At 46.2% G+C, this 18,841-nt stretch overlaps 1 protein-coding gene across 1 annotated transcript in view; it reads left to right on the top strand.

Annotated features, from left to right (window-relative positions):
• The window catches only part of LOC139583582 (polyamine-modulated factor 1-binding protein 1-like), a 163,126-nt gene extending 146,765 nt beyond the window's left edge, over positions 1-16,361 (top strand). Inside the window, exons 29-30 of the mRNA XM_071414825.1 lie at positions 2,515-2,614; positions 15,241-16,361. Of these exons, the coding sequence (XP_071270926.1) occupies positions 2,515-2,614; positions 15,241-15,660 (520 nt within the window). The 3' untranslated portion in view covers positions 15,661-16,361. The remainder of the gene's footprint in view (positions 1-2,514; positions 2,615-15,240) is intronic.
• The last annotated feature ends 2,480 nt before the right edge of the window (positions 16,362-18,841 follow it).

The following is an 18,841-nucleotide window of genomic DNA, read 5'->3' as shown; positions in this document are numbered from 1 at the left end:
TATATATGTCTCTCTCTCTCCCACTCTTTCTCGCTATCTGTCTTTGTCTCTCTCCCTCTATCTCTCTCTCTCTCTTTCTCTCTCTGTCTCTGTCTCTCATTCTGTGTTACAGAGCTTCTCCCTCCAGCTGCACTAAAACAGCTAGGGGCACTTGTGTCACATCTGTCTGTCAGCTCCAGTCTCTCAGCGGAGCCAGAAGGTCGTTAAATTACCACCAATACCATCATGTTCTTAATTAGCACCACAGTCATTCCAGATGAGGATTAGAGGGAGGGAGAGGAGAAGGGATAGAGTGGTGGAGAGATACAGAGAGTGAGCAGGAAAGATGAATAGATATGACACAGAGAGCAAGAAAGAGTGATGAATGAAAGAGACAGAAAGCGAGAGAGACAGAAGAACGGGGGAGAGAGAGAAGAACGAGGGGAGAGGGACAGGGAGAGAGAGAGAGAGAGAAGGACGGGGAGAGAGAGAGGGAGAGCGAACTCGTTAGTGTTTGTTCTGTGGCGATGTCAGCTTGTCTCCAACGCTAATGACTGTAATTATACACACACTGATTGGGTTAGGCCTATAATTACACATTCACACACACATACAAACACACCCACTCTGACACACACAGTGACACTTACACACACAAACAAATACACATAAGTGTATACAGGCCCAGTGCCAAACACACAGCAACTAAGCGTGTTCCACTGGTTTAAGTGTGTGAACATAAATCTATCAGCCTCAGCATCCTCTTTCTCTGTGTTGATGAGATGTTTTACAACCTGATGAAGGCTCTGGTTAAAACCAAAACAACATGTTGGGAAACATAAAGATAAAAGAGGGTTTCTGTGGACATTGTGAAACTCTCTATATCATTTTCAGGACAGTTTTGAAGAGGTATTCCAATAGCTTTATTTATATTCCTGATAACACAAACAGCTTATTAATCACATGATATGCATGGATGTTAACCATTATGAATAACCCAATATCCATGCAGATGTGTGCTATTCTGTGACAAAACATATGAGTTATTCACGTACATGTTTATCACAGGTAATACATGTCCCATATAGGTATTTAAAACAGCTTGACTTCCATATAACCCTGGAGACGGTACAGGGTTCTGTATGCAGGTGTTCTTCTCTAATGAAGGACACCTATTGTTGTTTTAAGTTTAAGTCATTATTGTCCTATATGTACCCGTTTCTCGACCCCACTGAGCTGTTTAATATTGATTGAGATAAAGCAGGTGGATGTGGTTCATGAGACTACATGTCAGAGACAGTATCGCTGTGACTTCTGATCTATCTTCATCTTCATAATGGGCTCCTAGCATCTAGGCTTCTTCTTTAAGTTGTTGCTAATAGGGTGTGTGTGTGTGTGTGCGTGCGTGCGTGCGTGCGTGCGTGCGTGCGTGTGTGTGTGTGCGTGCGTGCTCACTCGCACGTGTACGTATGGAGATTGTTATTCGTTAGCAATATGATGACTACGTTAAACAAGTCAAGCATGACTCCCCTGCCTTTTCATTCACTGCTCTTTATCAACATGAGATACAGACCCTTAGTTCCTCTTGACAAGAAAATGAAGATTGGGGTCCACTGCAGTAGTCTAATAGGCCAAGGAGTCTTGGCTTGACGAGAGGGCTAGTAAAAGTATTTACAAGGCTTGCATGCTAATGTTACTACCCTCCTAACTGGACCCATCGGTGCATGAAAGCCACAGCACAGTACTGGGAGAGTACTGACACACACACACACAAAGTCAGTACAAGCAACCATTATTTTACTGTACGTCGTTAATTTAATGGACATTCCTCACTCAGTCTCCGAGGATCTGGAGATATCAGAGGGAACATTTGTTTGTAATTTCCCAAAAATGTAAATAAATTGTTAAATGTCTTATATATGATTTAATGAATTGTGGAATCCACTTAGCTCCGTCCTCCATCTATGTTCAGAACATATTTTGATGTGCTTTATCAAGATGTTTGCCAATTTGTTGTTCTTTGCCCTGAATTTGTAAAGCAAAGTAAATTTGATGAAGACATTTTGTTAGACAAGTGCACATGTTTATCATTGAAATATCAGCTTTCTACTTTTCAACTCTGTTATGGAGAAAACGGAGGTCAGACAACAAAATTGTCTGTCTTATATATCATCTTTATAATGTTCTATCTTCATCATTGCTATCAACTTTATCATCATTAGACGGTGTGTAACAATCTTTAACAGTGTTCTTTCCTGTGTGTGTGTGTGTGTGTGTGTGTGTGTGTGTGTGTGTGTGTGTGTGTGTGTGTGTGTGTGTGTGTGTGTGTGTGTGTGTGTGTGTGTGTGTGTGTGTGTGTGTGTGTGTGTGTGTGTGTGTGTGTGTGTGCGTGCGTGCGTGCGTGCGTGCGTGCGTGCGTGCGTGCGTGCGTGCGTGCGTGCGTGCGTGCGTGCGTGCGTGCGTGCGTGCGTGCGTGCGTGCGTGCGTGCGTGCGTGCGTGCGTGCGTGCGTGCGTGCGTGCGTGCGTGCGTGCAGGGAGAGGGAGAGCTTTGTGACCACCAACCTGAGTAGGATCCAGTACATGCAGGTCAGACTGAGAAGCAACCTGGAGGCTATAGGCTTGCTCAACAAACAGGTAAGAACACACACACACACTGGGTCCATCTGGCCCAACACACACACACATACTGGGTCCATCTGGCCCAACACACACACACATACTGGGTCCATCTGGCCCAACACACACACACACACATACTGGGTCCATCTGGCCCAACACACACACACACACTGGGTCCATCTGGCCCAACACACACACACATACTGGGTCCATCTGGCCCAACACACACATACTGGGTCCATCTGGCCCAACACACACACACATACTGGGTCCATCTGGCCCAACACAGACACACACACACATACTGGGTCCATCTGGCCCAACACAGACACAGACACACACACACACACACACGCACATACTGGGTCCATCTGGCCCAACACACACACACAGACCAGCCCACCTGCTGTGTAGTGCAGACTGAAGAAGAAGCCTTAAAGCATCTGACATCAAACACACACACATCCATTTCCTCTTCCTCTGAAGGAGGGAGGAAAGAGAGAACCAATCTCATCAGTAGATAACGGTGACGTTTCTTCACCACTAAATGATTCTCTTTCATGCCAGAGAGAGGGAAGTATCAATATGGTGTTGTAGCCCATCACTCTCTGACGGGGAAGAAAAATGGTATGCTGGGATAAAAGACAGAAAGGAAGAACAGAAGAATCTCCTGACCAAAAGAGAAGTGCACCGTCGTTTATCTGGGTTGTCACTTCACAAGAGAAATGGTCAACAAATCCACAACGTGCAGGAAGATGTTTTCTCTCCTCTTCCTCTTCTTGAACAAAGCTTCTAGAATCATTCACCTGGCTGTTGTGAATGTTTTGGGTTTGAAAAGTATCAGCAGCATGGCAACTGTTTTGCTCTTGAGTTGTTTAGTATAGTTATAGCCAGTGTTGTAGTACTCAAATCCAGTCTCGATATCACATACTGAGCGTCTTGGTCTTGTCTCGGTGTAGGATACATTGGTACTCGGTCTTGATTTGGACAGTGAGGACTGGTAATTTCTTTACGAGACCAGCTGATAAAAAAAATGTATTATCAGCTTCCATTCAGTCAGCGCATAAAATCGCTTTGCCAGGCCAAATATATACACTCCTTTCTTGAAACATGAATATCTTATGGCCTATTGAAACCTGGGATTCCTACTTTACATATAACATTACTGTCCTTTACTTTCATTACATTTCCTTGACTCGCTGGTAGGGTAGAGTGATGGAAATGGTAGGAAAGTTGTGTGCTCACTATTAGTAAGAGGAGACAGGGGGAATTATAACAGTCTTTATATCTATTATAGTGGCAGTGGAGAACATATTGGACTTTCAGTGTGTGACAGGTTAGTACAGTGGAGAACCTATTGGACCTTCAGTGTGTGACAGGTTAGTACAGTGGAGAACCTATTGGACCTTCAGTGTGTGACAGGTTAGTACAATGGATAACATATTGGACCTTCAGTGTGTGACAGGTTAGTACAGTGGAGAACCTATTGGACCTTCAGTGTGTGACAGGTTAGTACAGTGGAGAACCTATTGGACCTTCAGTGTGTGACAGGTTAGTACAGTGGAGAACCAGTTGAAACTACAGTGTGTGACAGGTTAGTACAGTGGAGAACCTATTGGACCTTCAGTGTGTGACAGGTTAGTACAGTGGAGAACCAGTTGGACCTACAGTGTGTGACAGGTTAGTACAGTGGAGAACCTATTGGACCTTCAGTGTGTGACAGGTTAGTACAGTGGAGAACCTATTGGACCTTCGGTGTGTGACAGGTTAGTACAGTGGAGAACCAGTTGGACCTTCAGTGTGTGACAGGTTAGTACAGTGGAGAACATATTGGACCCTCAGTGTGTGACAGGTTAGTACAGTGGAGAACATATTGGACCTTCAGTGTGTGACAGGTTAGTATAGTGGAGAACCTATTGGACCTTCAGTATGTGACAGGTTAGTACAGTGGAGAACCTATTGGACCTTCAGTGTGTGACAGGTTAGTACAGTGGAGAACCAGTTGGACCTTCAGTGTGTGACAGGTTAGTACAATGGATAACATATTGGACCTTCAGTGTGTGACAGGTTAGTACAGTGGAGAACATATTGGACCCTCAGTGTGTGACAGGTTAGTACAGTGGAGAACCTATTGGACCTTCAGTGTGTGACAGGTTAGTACAGTGGTGAACCTATAGGCCTTCAGTGTGTGACAGGTTAGTACAGTGGTGAACCTATAGGTCTTCAGTGTGTGACAGGTTAGTACAGTGGAGAACATATTGGACCTTCAGCATGTGACAGGTTAGTACAGTGGTGAACCTATAGGTCTTCAGTGTGTGACAGGTTAGTACAGTGGAGAACCTATTGGACCTTCAGTGTGTGACAGGTTAGTACAGTGGTGAACCTATAGGTCTTCAGTGTGTGACAGGTTAGTACAGTGGAGAACATATTGGACCCTCAGTGTGTGACAGGTTAGTACAGTGGAGAACATATTGGACCTTCAGTATGTGACAGGTTAGTACAGTGGTGAACCTATAGGCCTTCAGTGTGTGACAGGTTAGTACAGTGGTGAACCTATAGGTCTTCAGTGTGTGACAGGTTAGTACAGTGGAGAACATATTGGACCTTCAGTATGTGACAGGTTAGTACAGTGGTGAACCTATAGGTCTTCAGTGTGTGACAGGTTAGTACAGTGGAGAACCTATTGGACCTTCAGTGTGTGACAGGTTAGTACAGTGGTGAACCTATAGGTCTTCAGTGTGTGACAGGTTAGTACAGTGGAGAACCTATTGGACCTTCAGTGTGTGACAGGTTAGTACAGTGGAGAACCAGTTGGACCTACAGTGTGTGACAGGTTAGTACAGTGGAGAACCTATTGGACCTTCAGTGTGTGACAGGTTAGTACAGTGGAGAACCTATTGGACCTTCAGTGTGTGACAGGTTAGTACAATGGATAACATATTGGACCTTCAGTATGTAACAGGTTAGTACAGTGGTGAACCTGTTGGACTTTCAGTGTGTGACAGGTTAGTACAGTGGAAAACCTATTGGACCTTCAGTGTGTGACAGGTTCCTGATTCTGAAAGGACAGCAACCACACGTAGCCTAGTTTCAGCGGGGGGGGGGGGTCCAAGAAGGTGTCAGGTGTTTAATAGCCTGGGTCTCAGACACCTCATTGTGTGTGTTTATTAGCCTGGGTCTCAGACACCTCATTGTGTGTGGTTTTGTGTTTAATAGCCTGGGTCTGAGACACCTCATTGTGTGTATTTTGTGTTTAATAGCCTGGGTCTGAGACACCTCATTGTGTGTGTTTATTAGCCTGGGTCTCAGACACCTCATTGTGTGTGGTTTTGTGTTTAATAGCCTGGGTCTCAGACACCTCATTTTGTGTGTTTATTAGCCTGGGTCTCAGACACCTCATTGTGTGTATTTTGTGTTTAATAGCCTGGGTCTGAGACACCTCATTGTGTGTGTTTAATAGTCTGGGTCTCAGACACCTCATTGTGTGTATTTTGTGTTTAATAGCCTGGGTCTCAGACACCTCATTTTGTGTGTTTATTAGCCTGGGTCTCAGACACCTCATTGTGTGTGGTTTTGTGTTTAATAGCCTGGGTCTCAGACACCTCATTGTGTGTGTTTTGTGTTTAATAGCCTGGGTCTCAGACACCTCATTGTGTGTGGTTTTGTGTTTAATAGCCTGGGTCTCAGACACCTCATTGTGTGTGGTTTTGTGTTTAATAGCCTGGGTCTCAGACACCTCATTGTGTGTGTTTAATAGCCTGGGTCTCAGACACCTCATTGTGTGTGGTTTTGTGTTTAATAGCCTGGGTCTGAGACACCTCATTGTGTGTGTTTATTAGCCTGGGTCTCAGACACCTCATTGTGTGTATTTTGTGTTTAATAGCCTGGGTCTCAGACACCTCATTGTGTGTGTTTATTAGCCTGGGTCTCAGACACCTCATTGTGTGTATTTTGTGTTTAATAGCCTGGGTCTGAGACACCTCATTGTGTGTGTTTATTAGCCTGGGTCTCAGACACCTCATTGTGTGTGGTTTTGTGTTTAATAGCCTGGGTCTCAGACACCTCATTTTGTGTGTTTATTAGCCTGGGTCTCAGACACCTCATTGTGTGTATTTTGTGTTTAATAGCCTGGGTCTGAGACACCTCATTGTGTGTGTTTAATAGCCTGGGTCTCAGACACCTCATTGTGTGTATTTTGTGTTTAATAGCCTGGGTCTGAGACACCTCATTGTGTGTGTTTAATAGCCTGGGTCTCAGACACCTCATTGTGTGTGGTTTTGTGTTTAATAGCCTGGGTCTCAGATACCTCATTGTGTGTGTTTTGTGTTTAATAGCCTGGGTCTCAGACACCTCATTGTGTGTGGTTTTGTGTTTAATAGCCTGGGTCTCAGCCACCTCATTGTGTGTATTTTGTGTTTAATAGCCTGGGTCTGAGACACCTCATTGTGTGTGTTTATTAGCCTGGGTCTCAGACACCTCATTGTGTGTATTTTGTGTTTAATAGCCTGGGTCTCAGACACCTCATTGTGTGTGTGTTTATTAGCCTGGGTCTCAGACACCTCATTGTGTGTATTTTGTGTTTAATAGCCTGGGTCTGAGACACCTCATTGTGTGTGTTTAATAGCCTGGGTCTCAGACACCTCATTGTGTGTATTTTGTGTTTAATAGCCTGGGTCTGAGACACCTCATTGTGTGTGTTTAATAGCCTGGGTCGCAGACACCTCATTGTGTGTGTTTTGTGTTTAATAGCCTGGGTCTCAGACACCTCATTGTGTGTGGTTTTGTGTTTAATAGCCTGGGTCTCAGACACCTCATTGTGTGTATTTTGTGTTTAATAGCCTGGGTCTGAGACACCTCATTGTGTGTGTTTATTAGCCTGGGTCTCAGACACCTCATTGTGTGTGGTTTTGTGTTTAATAGCCTGGGTCTGAGACACCTCATTGTGTGTGTTTATTAGCCTGGGTCTCAGACACCTCATTGTGTGTATTTTGTGTTTAATAGCCTGGGTCTCAGACACCTCATTGTGTGTGTTTTGTGTTTAATAGCCTGGGTCTCAGACACCTCTTAATCTGCTGTGTGAATCATTACACATATCGATCCAGCCGTCCTCTCCTACACAGAACACTTAATGAGGACGCCAACACACACCTAGACAGACAGGCAACCTCCCACTCAATTTCACCAGCCCGCCATCTGCCACACACACGCCTATCCATGTCCTTGTCAAAAGACTAATGAAATGTCTTACTTCATTCTGCAGCTAGAGAACTCCAGATGAAGCTCAATTATAGCTGTCTAATCTCCATAGAATAACACATGTTTCATTTCCATAGATTAGTGGCTCAGAATAATAGCTAATCTCCTTTCTTCATTTGGATATTGAATGTGTTGTTATTGCTTCCGCTAAGAGTAGTAGACAGCCTTCACACTGGTCACCAGTGGGTTTTAGCCTATGATCAGCTAAACCAATCATTAACGCACACACACTCCACCCACCTAGACGGAACCAGTTCAGGGTTAGAGACTCATGCAGGGATTTTTAATTAGCAAACGTCCAGTCTTTGTAAAGATGATGGAAAATGAAACATGTCCCGAAGAATGTTAGTTAATTAGTTAATTTACATCATACTGTGTTTTCACAGACACATAACTGTGGTTTTATTTGGGCTGGGCGGGGGAGGTGACATTTTCACAAGAAGGTATTACTGGATTTAAACTGACGGGTTGGAGATTTGGCTGAAGTTTTGGACAAGGCAGGGGGGCTTTTTGCAGGGCAACAGATAAGGTTGGTCTTAGATTCTACTGGATCTGTGGATATACAGGATAGGTGGAAAGAGTTTAACCCTTATTTCTTCAACCTATTCAGGCTGTTTCAGATCGGAGGAATCATCAAGAGGTGAGAGAAGGAAGGGATTAAGATTTCAGTTTGAGTTCAAACACAGACATTAATAGAAAGATTGGAAGCTGCACATCTGATAGACATATTTCCTAATAATCCCAATACTGCCGTCTGTCGTCTTTCCTGTAAACGAGGGATGGGATGGAGGGATAGGGGAGGAGAGATGTCTAGAACAGTGGTTTTCAACCGGTGTGCCGCGTCACACTGGTGTGCCTTTAGAAACTCTCAGGGGTGCCGCGTCACACTGGTGTGCCTTGAGAAACTCTCTGGGGTGCCTCGTCACACTGGTGTGCCTTTAGAAACTCTCAGGGGTGCCTCGTCACACTGGTGTGCCTTTAGAAACTCTCAGGGGTGCCTCGTCACACTGGTGTGCCTTGAGATACTCTCAGGGGTGCCTCGTCACACTGGTGTGCCTTTAGAAACTCTCAGGGGTGCCGCGTCACACTGGTGTGCCTTTAGAAACTCTCAGGGGTGCCGCGTCACACTGGTGTGCCTTTAGAAACTCTCAGGGGTGCCTCGTCACACTGGTGTGCCTTTAGAAACTCTCAGGGGTGCCTCGTCACACTGGTGTACCTTTAGATACTCTCAGGGGTGCCTCGTCACACTGGTGTGCCTTTAGAAACTCTCAGGGGTGCCTCGTCACACTGATGTGCCTTGAGAAACTCTCAGGGGTGCCTCGTCACACTGGTGTGCCTTTAGAAACTCTCAGGGGTGCCTCGTCACACTGGTGTGCCTTTAGAAACTCTCAGGGGTGCCTCGTCACACTGATGTGCCTTGAGAAACTCTCAGGGGTGCCTCGTCACACTGGTGTGCCTTGAGAAACTCTCAGGGGTGCCTCGTCACACTGGTGTGCCTTTAGATACTCTCAGGGGTGCCTCGTCACACTGGTGTGCCTTTAGAAACTCTCAGGGGTGCCTCGTCACACTGGTGTGCCTTTAGAAACTCTCAGGGGTGCCGCGTCACACTGGTGTGCCTTGAGAAACTCTCAGGGGTGCCTCGTCACACTGATGTGCCTTTAGAAACTCTCAGGGGTGCCGTGTCACACTGGTGTGCCTTGAGAAACTCTCAGGGGTGCCGCGTCACACTGGTGTGCCTTTAGAAACTCTCAGGGGTGCCTCGTCACACTGGTGTGCCTTTAGAAACTCTCAGGGGTGCCTCGTCACACTGGTGTGCCTTTAGAAACTCTCAGGGGTGCCTCGTCACACTGGTGTGCCTTTAGAAACTCTCAGGGGTGCCTCGTCACACTGGTGTGCCTTTAGAAACTCTCAGGGGTGCCTCGTCACACTGGTGTGCCTTTAGAAACTCTCAGGGGTGCCTCGTCACACTGGTGTGCCTTTAGAAACTCTCAGGGGTGCCTCGTCACACTGGTGTGCCTTTAGAAACTCTCTGGGGTGCCTCGTCACACTGGTGTGCCTTTAGAAACTCTCAGGGGTGCCTCGTCACACTGGTGTGCCTTTAGAAACTCTCAGGGGTGCCTCGTCACACTGGTGTGCCTTTAGAAACTCTCAGGGGTGCCTCGTCACACTGGTGTGCCTTTAGAAACTCTCAGGGGTGCCTCGTCACACTGGTGTGCCTTTAGAAACTCTCAGGGGTGCCTCGTCACACTGGTGTGCCTTTAGAAACTCTCAGGGGTGCCTCGTCACACTGGTGTGCCTTTAGAAACTCTCAGGGGTGCCTCGTCACACTGGTGTGCCTTTAGAAACTCTCAGGGGTGCCTCGTCACACTGGTGTGCCTTTAGATACTCTCAGGGGTGCCTCGTCACACTGCTGTGCCTTTAGAAACTCTCAGGGGTGCCTCGTCACACTGGTGTGCCTTTAGAAACTCTCAGGGGTGCCTCGTCACACTGGTGTGCCTTTAGAAACTCTCAGGGGTGCCTCGTCACACTGGTGTGCCTTTAGAAACTCTCAGGGGTGCCTCGTCACACTGGTGTGCCTTTAGAAACTCTCAGGGGTGCCTCGTCACACTGGTGTGCCTTTAGATACTCTCAGGGGTGCCTCGTCACACTGCTGTGCCTTTAGAAACTCTCAGGGGTGCCTCGTCACACTGGTGTGCCTTGAGAAACTCTCAGGGGTGCCTCGTCACACTGGTATGCCTTTAGAAACTCTCAGGGGTGCCTCGTCACACTGGTGTACCTTTAGATACTCTCAGGGGTGCCTCGTCACACTGGTGTACCTTTAGAAACTCTCAGGGGTGCCTCGTCACACTGGTGTGCCTTTAGATACTCTCAGGGGTGCCTCGTCACACTGCTGTGCCTTTAGAAACTCTCAGGGGTGCCTCGTCACACTGGTGTGCCTTGAGAAACTCTCAGGGGTGCCTCGTCACACTGGTGTGCCTTTAGATACTCTCAGGGGTGCCTCGTCACACTGGTGTGCCTTTAGAAACTCTCAGGGGTGCCTCGTCACACTGGTGTACCTTTAGATACTCTCAGGGGTGCCTCGTCACACTGGTGTGCCTTGAGAGACTCTCAGGGGTGCCTCGTCACACTGGTGTGCCTTTAGAAACTCTCAGGGGTGCCTCGTCACACTGGTGTGCCTTTAGAAACTCTCAGGGGTGCCTCGTCACACTGATGTGCCTTGAGAAACTCTCAGGGGTGCCTCGTCACACTGGTGTACCTTTAGATACTCTCAGGGGTGCCTCGTCACACTGGTGTGCCTTGAGAAACTCTCAGGGGTGCCTCGTCACACTGGTGTGCCTTTAGAAACTCTCAGGGGTGCCTCGTCACACTGGTGTGCCTTGAGAAACTCTCAGGGGTGCCTCGTCACACTGATGTGCCTTGAGAAACTCTCAGGGGTGCCTCGTCACACTGGTGTGCCTTGAGAAACTCTCAGGGGTGCCTCGTCACACTGGTGTGCCTTTAGATACTCTCAGGGGTGCCTCGTCACACTGGTGTGCCTTTAGATACTCTCAGGGGTGCCTCGTCACACTGGTGTGCCTTGAGAAACTCTCAGGGGTGCCTCGTCACACTGGTGTGCCTTTAGAAACTCTCAGGGGTGCCTCGTCACACTGGTGTGCCTTGAGAAACTCTCAGGGGTGCCTCGTCACACTGATGTGCCTTGAGAAACTCTCAGGGGTGCCTCGTCACACTGGTGTGCCTTGAGAAACTCTCAGGGGTGCCTCGTCACACTGGTGTGCCTTTAGATACTCTCAGGGGTGCCTCGTCACACTGGTGTGCCTTTAGAAACTCTCAGGGGTGCCTCGTCACACTGGTGTGCCTTGAGAAACTCTCAGGGGTGCCTCGTCACACTGATGTGCCTTTAGAAACTCTCAGGGGTGCCTCGTCACACTGATGTGCCTTTAGAAACTCTCAGGGGTGCCGTGTCACACTGGTGTGCCTTGAGAAACTCTCAGGGGTGCCTCGTCACACTGGTGTGCCTTTAGAAACTCTCAGGGGTGCCTCGTCACACTGGTGTGCCTTTAGATACTCTCAGGGGTGCCTCGTCACACTGGTGTGCCTTTAGAAACTCTCAGGGGTGCCTCGTCACACTGGTGTGCCTTTAGAAACTCTCAGGGGTGCCTCGTCACACTGGTGTGCCTTTAGAAACTCTCAGGGGTGCCTTGTCACACTGGTGTGCCTTGAGAAACTCTCAGGGGTGCCTTGTCACACTGGTGTGCCTTGAGAAACTCTCAGGGGTGCCTCGTCACACTGATGTGCCTTGAGAAACTCTCTGGGGTGCCTCGTCACACTGGTGTGCCTTTAGAAACTCTCAGGGATGCCTCGTCACACTGGTGTGCCTTTAGAAACTCTCAGGGATGCCTCGTCACACTGGTGTGCCTTTAGAAACTCTCAGGGGTGCCTCGTCACACTGGTGTGCCTTTAGAAACTCTCAGGGATGCCTCGTCACACTGGTGTGCCTTTAGAAACTCTCAGGGATGCCTCGTCACACTGGTGTGCCTTTAGAAACTCTCAGGGGTGCCTCGTCACACTGGTGTGCCTTTAGAAACTCTCAGGGGTGCCTCGTCACACTGGTGTGCCTTTAGAAACTCTCAGGGGTGCTTCGTCACACTGGTGTGCCTTTAGAAACTCTCAGGGGTGCCTCGTCACACTGGTGTGCCTTTAGAAACTCTCAGGGATGCCTCGTCACACTGGTGTGCCTTTAGAAACTCTCAGGGATGCCTCGTCACACTGGTGTGCCTTTAGAAACTCTCAGGGATGCCTCGTCACACTGGTGTGCCTTTAGATACTCTCAGGGGTGCCTCGTCACACTGGTGTGCCTTTAGAAACTCTCAGGGGTGCCTCGTCACACTGGTGTGCCTTTAGAAACTCTCAGGGGTGCCTCGTCACACTGGTGTGCCTTTAGAAACTCTCAGGGGTGCCGCAAAACTTTACCTAATCTTTTTTTTAACTCACTTGTAAACGTGACAAAATGAACTTGGGATTTTGGCTTAGGAACCCCAGTGGTGCTGGCACCAGAGATGGGCAGCATTTCTGTTGATGTTTTTGAAATATGTATTTCAGTTACTTCTGAGTATTTTGTAACAAGATGCTTTTGAGAGCTGTAATTTGTATTTTCAAAATACAAAATACATTTCTATACCATTTTGGCCCCATTTCACCCTGCATCAGAAGTCTGAAGGCACTATTGTGTGATAAGAGCGTAGCAGGTTAGGAGAATTATGTTAAGCTGTATCCCATCTAGACATGACCCCATAACAAGGCCAGAAATAATACCCAATGTGCTTTGCAGGTCATTTTAGTATGTTCATTGTCACATAAACATTTACATTTTGGTCATTTAGCAGACACTCTTATCCAGATGGACTTAATTAAGGTAGTCAACTAAGGTAGTTAAACAATAACATACAGTATCACAGTCATAGCAAGTAAAAAGGTTCTGTAAATGTTGCTGAGAATGTTGTTGCTGTTTGGGCCAGATACTTGCAAAAAATGTAATTTTTTTATTTAACTAGGCAAGTCAGTTAAGAACAAATGATTATTTACAATGACGGCCTACACCGGCCAAACCCATTTTAAACTGCAGAAAACCTTTACAACCGCTAGTCTCTAGACCTTTACGTTGAAAAGTAATACCTATTTTACCGGAGCTAGGCCTACATGTTTTTCTTTCTATTGGATATTTACGGGACACTCTTAAAGGGGTACACACAAATGAACCGTCTTGAGTAAGGAACTATGGAAAAAAAAAGGATAAACCTATTTAAAATAAACCTATTTAAATTAATTTAATTGATTCATTTTTTGGGTCACAGGAAATTGATGATTTGCAGTATGGATCAGATGAGATGGAGGTCATTACCACTAAATACATTATTAGGAAAAGTTTAGGTGTGCCACAGAATTTTTTATCCCATCAAAAAAGGTTAGGAACCACTGGCTAGAGTACAGAGATGTAACGGAAATGTTACTGTGTGTGTCAGACCTAGGTTCAAATACTATTTCAAATTATGTCAATTGCTTTCACATACATTTCAAAGTAAGTATTCAGGAAGTAGTTGAATATTGGAATGGGTTTGGAAAAACACTTTGAAAGTATTGGCATGTAATTGAAAATACTAAAATACACTGACGCAAATAAACTCCCGTGCATTTAACCTAGATATTTGAAAATAATATTTGAAATAAGAAAATACTTTCAAATAATAGGCTATTTATCTGAAATGCTTTGAAAATACTTGAAAATACTTCCAATTGAAGTAGTTAATTCGGACCACATTAGTTGAAAATGCTCAAATACACAGAAAATAACTATTTAAATAACAAATATTCAAATACAAGAGCAACTTACAATTAGTGCATGCATAATGAAAGAATCCTTAATGGTGAAAAAGCCACATACGTTTGCAAAATTACAACAACAATTGTTTGTTGCTGCAAACAATGAACACTATTTTTTCAGCCTCTGATGTCATTGCCCACGCAACAGTAGCGCACAATGTGTACTGCACAATGTGTACTGCACAATGTGTACTGCACAATGTGTACTGCACAATGTGTACTGCACAATGTGTACTGCAGTGTTTTTTACTGGGTTGTTGGGTTGTGCAACACTCCTCACCTCTGCTTTGTCAACCAAACAAAACCGATAACAACAGCCGTGGGGCGGGGTGTTATTCAGATACTCTTTGAAGAGGAAGGGTGTGTGTGTGTGTGTGTGGGTGTGTGTGTGTGTGTGACATCACTCTTTAACCGCAGCTTCCATACAGACACACACTCACTCTTACATACACATGTCTGAGGAACAGATGGGGATGAGTGTCACTGTCACTACAGACTCTCTCTCTGTCCATATGTCTGTTTTTCATCTCTGTCTGCTTACCGTACAGCTCAAAATAACCAGGAATCAGCCAGCTCCTCTCTCTCTCTCTCTCTCTGATCACTGTGTCATTGCAGATCTCACACATTGACATGCATCTTACCTACCAAAACCAAAACACACCTTAAACTTGCCAGTTACGTACAAAAAATGATCTAAAGTTTTGGATATGATTGTTTTTGGAGCCCAGTTCCATTCTGACCATGCCTGATGAGTTTTGTGTTGACAGTGTGTAGGGGTCGTAAACCCATTTCTCTCATCTCTGACTGTCTCTGTTGTTTTCTGGTCACATCTACACCATGATGACAGCTCTCAGGAACATTTAACAGCTTTCCTCTCTTCTACCCTCCACATTCCCCTCGCTTTTTCTCTCTTTTTCTCTCTCTTATTCTCTCTCACCCTCTCTCTCAAACTCTCTCACTCTCTCTCTCAAACTCTCTCTTTCTCAAACTCTCTCTCTTTCCCCTAGCTGAGTGCTCTGGGAGGAGAGAACGAGAGATTGCGTCTGCAGTTGGAGGAGGAGAGAGCAGAGCGCAGACGAGTGGAGCGACTGATACCGCCAACCAACCACCGGAGGGGTACCTCCCTCCTTCCCCTTTCCCTCACCCCCTCTCTGGATAGAGACACAGGATACCCTCCCCCTGCCTCCCACCTTTCCCCCTCCCCTTTTCACCACCCCCCCAGCCACAGCACCAGTCCCAGGCCAGGGGAGGACAGTGCCCTGACCCGAGCAGAGTTGAGCGTGGCTGGGCCGCGGGAGCCAGGCGAGGCCCAGGCTGTTAATGAGGCCTACTGGGTGAGGAGGGTGGGAGAACTATCAGTACAGTTGCAGGACAGAGAGCTCTACTGGTCAGGTAGGATCAACCACCAGAGAGATACGACAGACTAAGGACGCTTCGCCCCTCACCTGACCTCCCGCTGACCTCTAAACCCTGTTCCCTGACCTCTAAAGCCTGACATCTCTTCCTTGTTTGGCTGTTGTTTTGGATGGGTTCAGTTATGAAGCCATATCATTGTCTCTGATCACTGTATGACTGTATACCATGTGCTGCAAATGTTGGCATTTACATCTATTTTGAGTTTGCGCGTCATTTGTGGTTAGTGCTGTGTGTGCGTGTTCCTGCACTCGTATAGTGCCTTGTAACATGGAGAGTATTGTAGTAATATTGATAGTTATTGTTGTCTCTCTGAGTTCCAGTTTGATAATAATTCCAAATGTAAAAAAAAAAAATCCAGTTTTATGTTTAAAGTTGTCACTGAAAGCCAGATAGTTGTCACTGAAGGCCAGATAGTTTTCACTGAAAGCCAGATAGTTGTCACTGAAGGCCAGATAGTTTTCACTGAAAGCCAGATAGTTGAGACTGTATGCCAGATAGTTGTCACTGAAGGCCAGATAGTTGTCACTGAAGGCCAGATAGTTGAGACTGTAGGCCAGATGGTTGAGACTGTAGGCCAGATAGTTGAGACTGTAGGCCAGATAGTTGAAACTGTAGGCCAGATGGTTGAGACTGTAGGCCAGATAGTTGAGAATGTAGGCCAGATGGTTGAGACTGTAGGCCAGATAGTTGAGACTGTAGGCCAGATAGTTGTCACTGAAGGCCAGATAGTTGAGACTGTAGGCCAGATGGTTGAGACTGTAGGCCAGATAGTTGTCACTGAATGCCAGATAGTTGAGACTGTAGGCCAGATGGTTGAGACTGTAGGCCAGATGGTTGAGACTGTAGGCCAGATGGTTGAGACTGTAGGCCAGATAGTTGAGATTGCAGGCCAGATAGTTGAGACTGTAGGCCAGATAGTTGAGACTGTAGGCCAGATAGTTGAGACTGTAGGCCAGATGGTTGAGACTGTAGGCCAGATGGTTGAGACTGTAGGCCAGATAGTTGAGATTGCAGGCCAGATAGTTGAGACTGTAGGCCAGATAGTTGAGACTGTAGGCCAGATAGTTGAGACTGTAGGCCAGATAGTTGAGACTGTAGGCCAGATAGTTGAGACTGTAGGCCAGATAGTTGAGACTGTAGGCCAGATAGTTGTGACATGGAAGCCAGTGTTGGCTAAACAAGACCTACATGTGACAGAAAGGGAGGGAGGGATTCACTGTGATAATGATAACTGCTGAACACATAACATTATCTTTCCTCAGACCTCTCTCTTTCCCTCTCTGTCTATTCAAAGAGAAACATTGAGGCAGCCACAGACTCTTTCCTTCTCTCTCTCTCTCTCTCAATTCAATCCAAGGGGCTTTATTGGCATGGGAAACATATGTTTACATTGCCAAAGCAAGTGAAATAGATAATAAATAAAAGTGGAATAAACAATAAAAAATGAGCAGTAAACATTACACTATCTCTGTCTCTCTCTCTCTCTTTCTTTCTCTCTCAGGATTCTACATTTTAATGAGGAAGAGCTTGGCTTGTTAGTGGTATCGCTGTCACAGTCAAAAATACACCGCTTTTATGCACCAACACACACACACACACACACATGCTCTCACACACATATAGACTCTCACACACCAGAGCACAGTCATTAAAAGTGAAACCACAGGCCTTTAAAGGACTCCCAGGCCCAAACTAAGGCAGCTGCGCGACGGTGAAAAGAGTCCCCTGGAAACAACGATGGGAATGATAATTTGTTGTTGTTGAAAAACCAGTGAGGTTTTACAGAGGTTAAGCTTGTCTTTGATCTGTTTTTAACTGGCTTTAGCTCTGTGGAGGGATTGTTCAGACATCTTCACATACTTACAGTAGACACAGGCTCTGACATGTATGTTCTACACAGGACACTCATTTGACACAGAGTTTCTTCTCTCATCCCCTAAGTTCCCACCCTTAGTTTACTAAATGAATGTGTAGTTCCGACCTGCTGACAGTGTGTGTTTCACTTATACATGTGTGTGTATCTGTGTGTGTGGTCTTCTAGAAATCTGTGGTACACCTACAAAATATTGCCACTCACTATTTTATTTTCATCCCAAATTAGCCCTGGTCTGTTTGTGGAGTGTGTGGCCCTCTGTCTGAGAGAGAGGGATGTTGATGCTTATATGAATGATGATTATGATTACCAGGCATTATTTTATTTTGGATACTCACAAGAGTTGCCCATCTGAACTAGCATCAGCATCGTAAGTGGCCATTGTGGAAGGAGCTGCACTGGCTACGCATAGGCAATCCTTAGGTGGGCATCCCAAATGGCACCCTAGTCCTTTATAGGACACTATTTTTGACCAGAAGTGGCTATAAAGGTTTCTCCTCATACAGGGGACACTAGCTGATGTATATTGTCTGTTCTCTTAGGGGACTATCTCAGTAGAGGACTGGAAGCAATAAGCTGAGTAGCAGATACTGAACACTCCTTGTTATTAGAGACATAATGGCCAATGGGAAATGATCAGGAAATGAGAATGGATGTGAATAATAGTCAACTTGTCCTTCTTAAAGAGGAACATTATGAGCCTTGCACAGCTCTGGGTTTCTCCTATAAGGTGTGTGTGTGTGTGTGTGTGTGTGTGTGTGTGTGTGTGTGTGTGTGTGTGTGTGTGTGTGTGTGTGTGTGTGTGTGTGTGTGTGTGTGTGTGTGTGTGTGTGTGTGTGTGTGTGTGTGTGTGTGTGTGTGTGTGTGTGTGTTAAATTGACTCCTTGAGACTGGACGGGCATAAACAGTCAATTATTCTGATGCCCATGTGGATCTGATGGGACTGTTAATGAGGACAGAGGGACTGTCTATCTGACTGTCTCTCTGTCTATCTGACTGTCTCTCTGTTTGTCTGACTGTCTCTCTGTTTGTCTGACTGTCTCTTTGTTTGTCTGACTGGCTCTATGTTTGTCTGACTGGCTCTCTGTTTGTCTGACTGGCTCTCTGTTTGTCTGACTGGCTCTCTGTTTCTCTGACTGTCTCTCGGTTTCTCTGACTGTCTCCCGGTTATTCTGACTGTCTCTCGGTTTCTCTGACTGTCTCTCGGTTTCTCTGACTGTCTCCCGGTTTCGTTTCTCTGACTGGCTCCCGGTTTCTCTGACTGTCTCTCGGTTTCTCTGACTGTCTCTCGGTTTCTCTGACTGTCTCCCGGTTATTCT

Source organism: Salvelinus alpinus, chromosome 8 (assembly GCF_045679555.1).
Source record: "Salvelinus alpinus chromosome 8, SLU_Salpinus.1, whole genome shotgun sequence".
Classification (NCBI taxonomy): domain Eukaryota; kingdom Metazoa; phylum Chordata; class Actinopteri; order Salmoniformes; family Salmonidae; genus Salvelinus; species Salvelinus alpinus.
The sequence above is the reverse complement of the archived record's forward strand: the minus strand, read 5'-3'. Positions and strand labels throughout refer to the sequence as shown.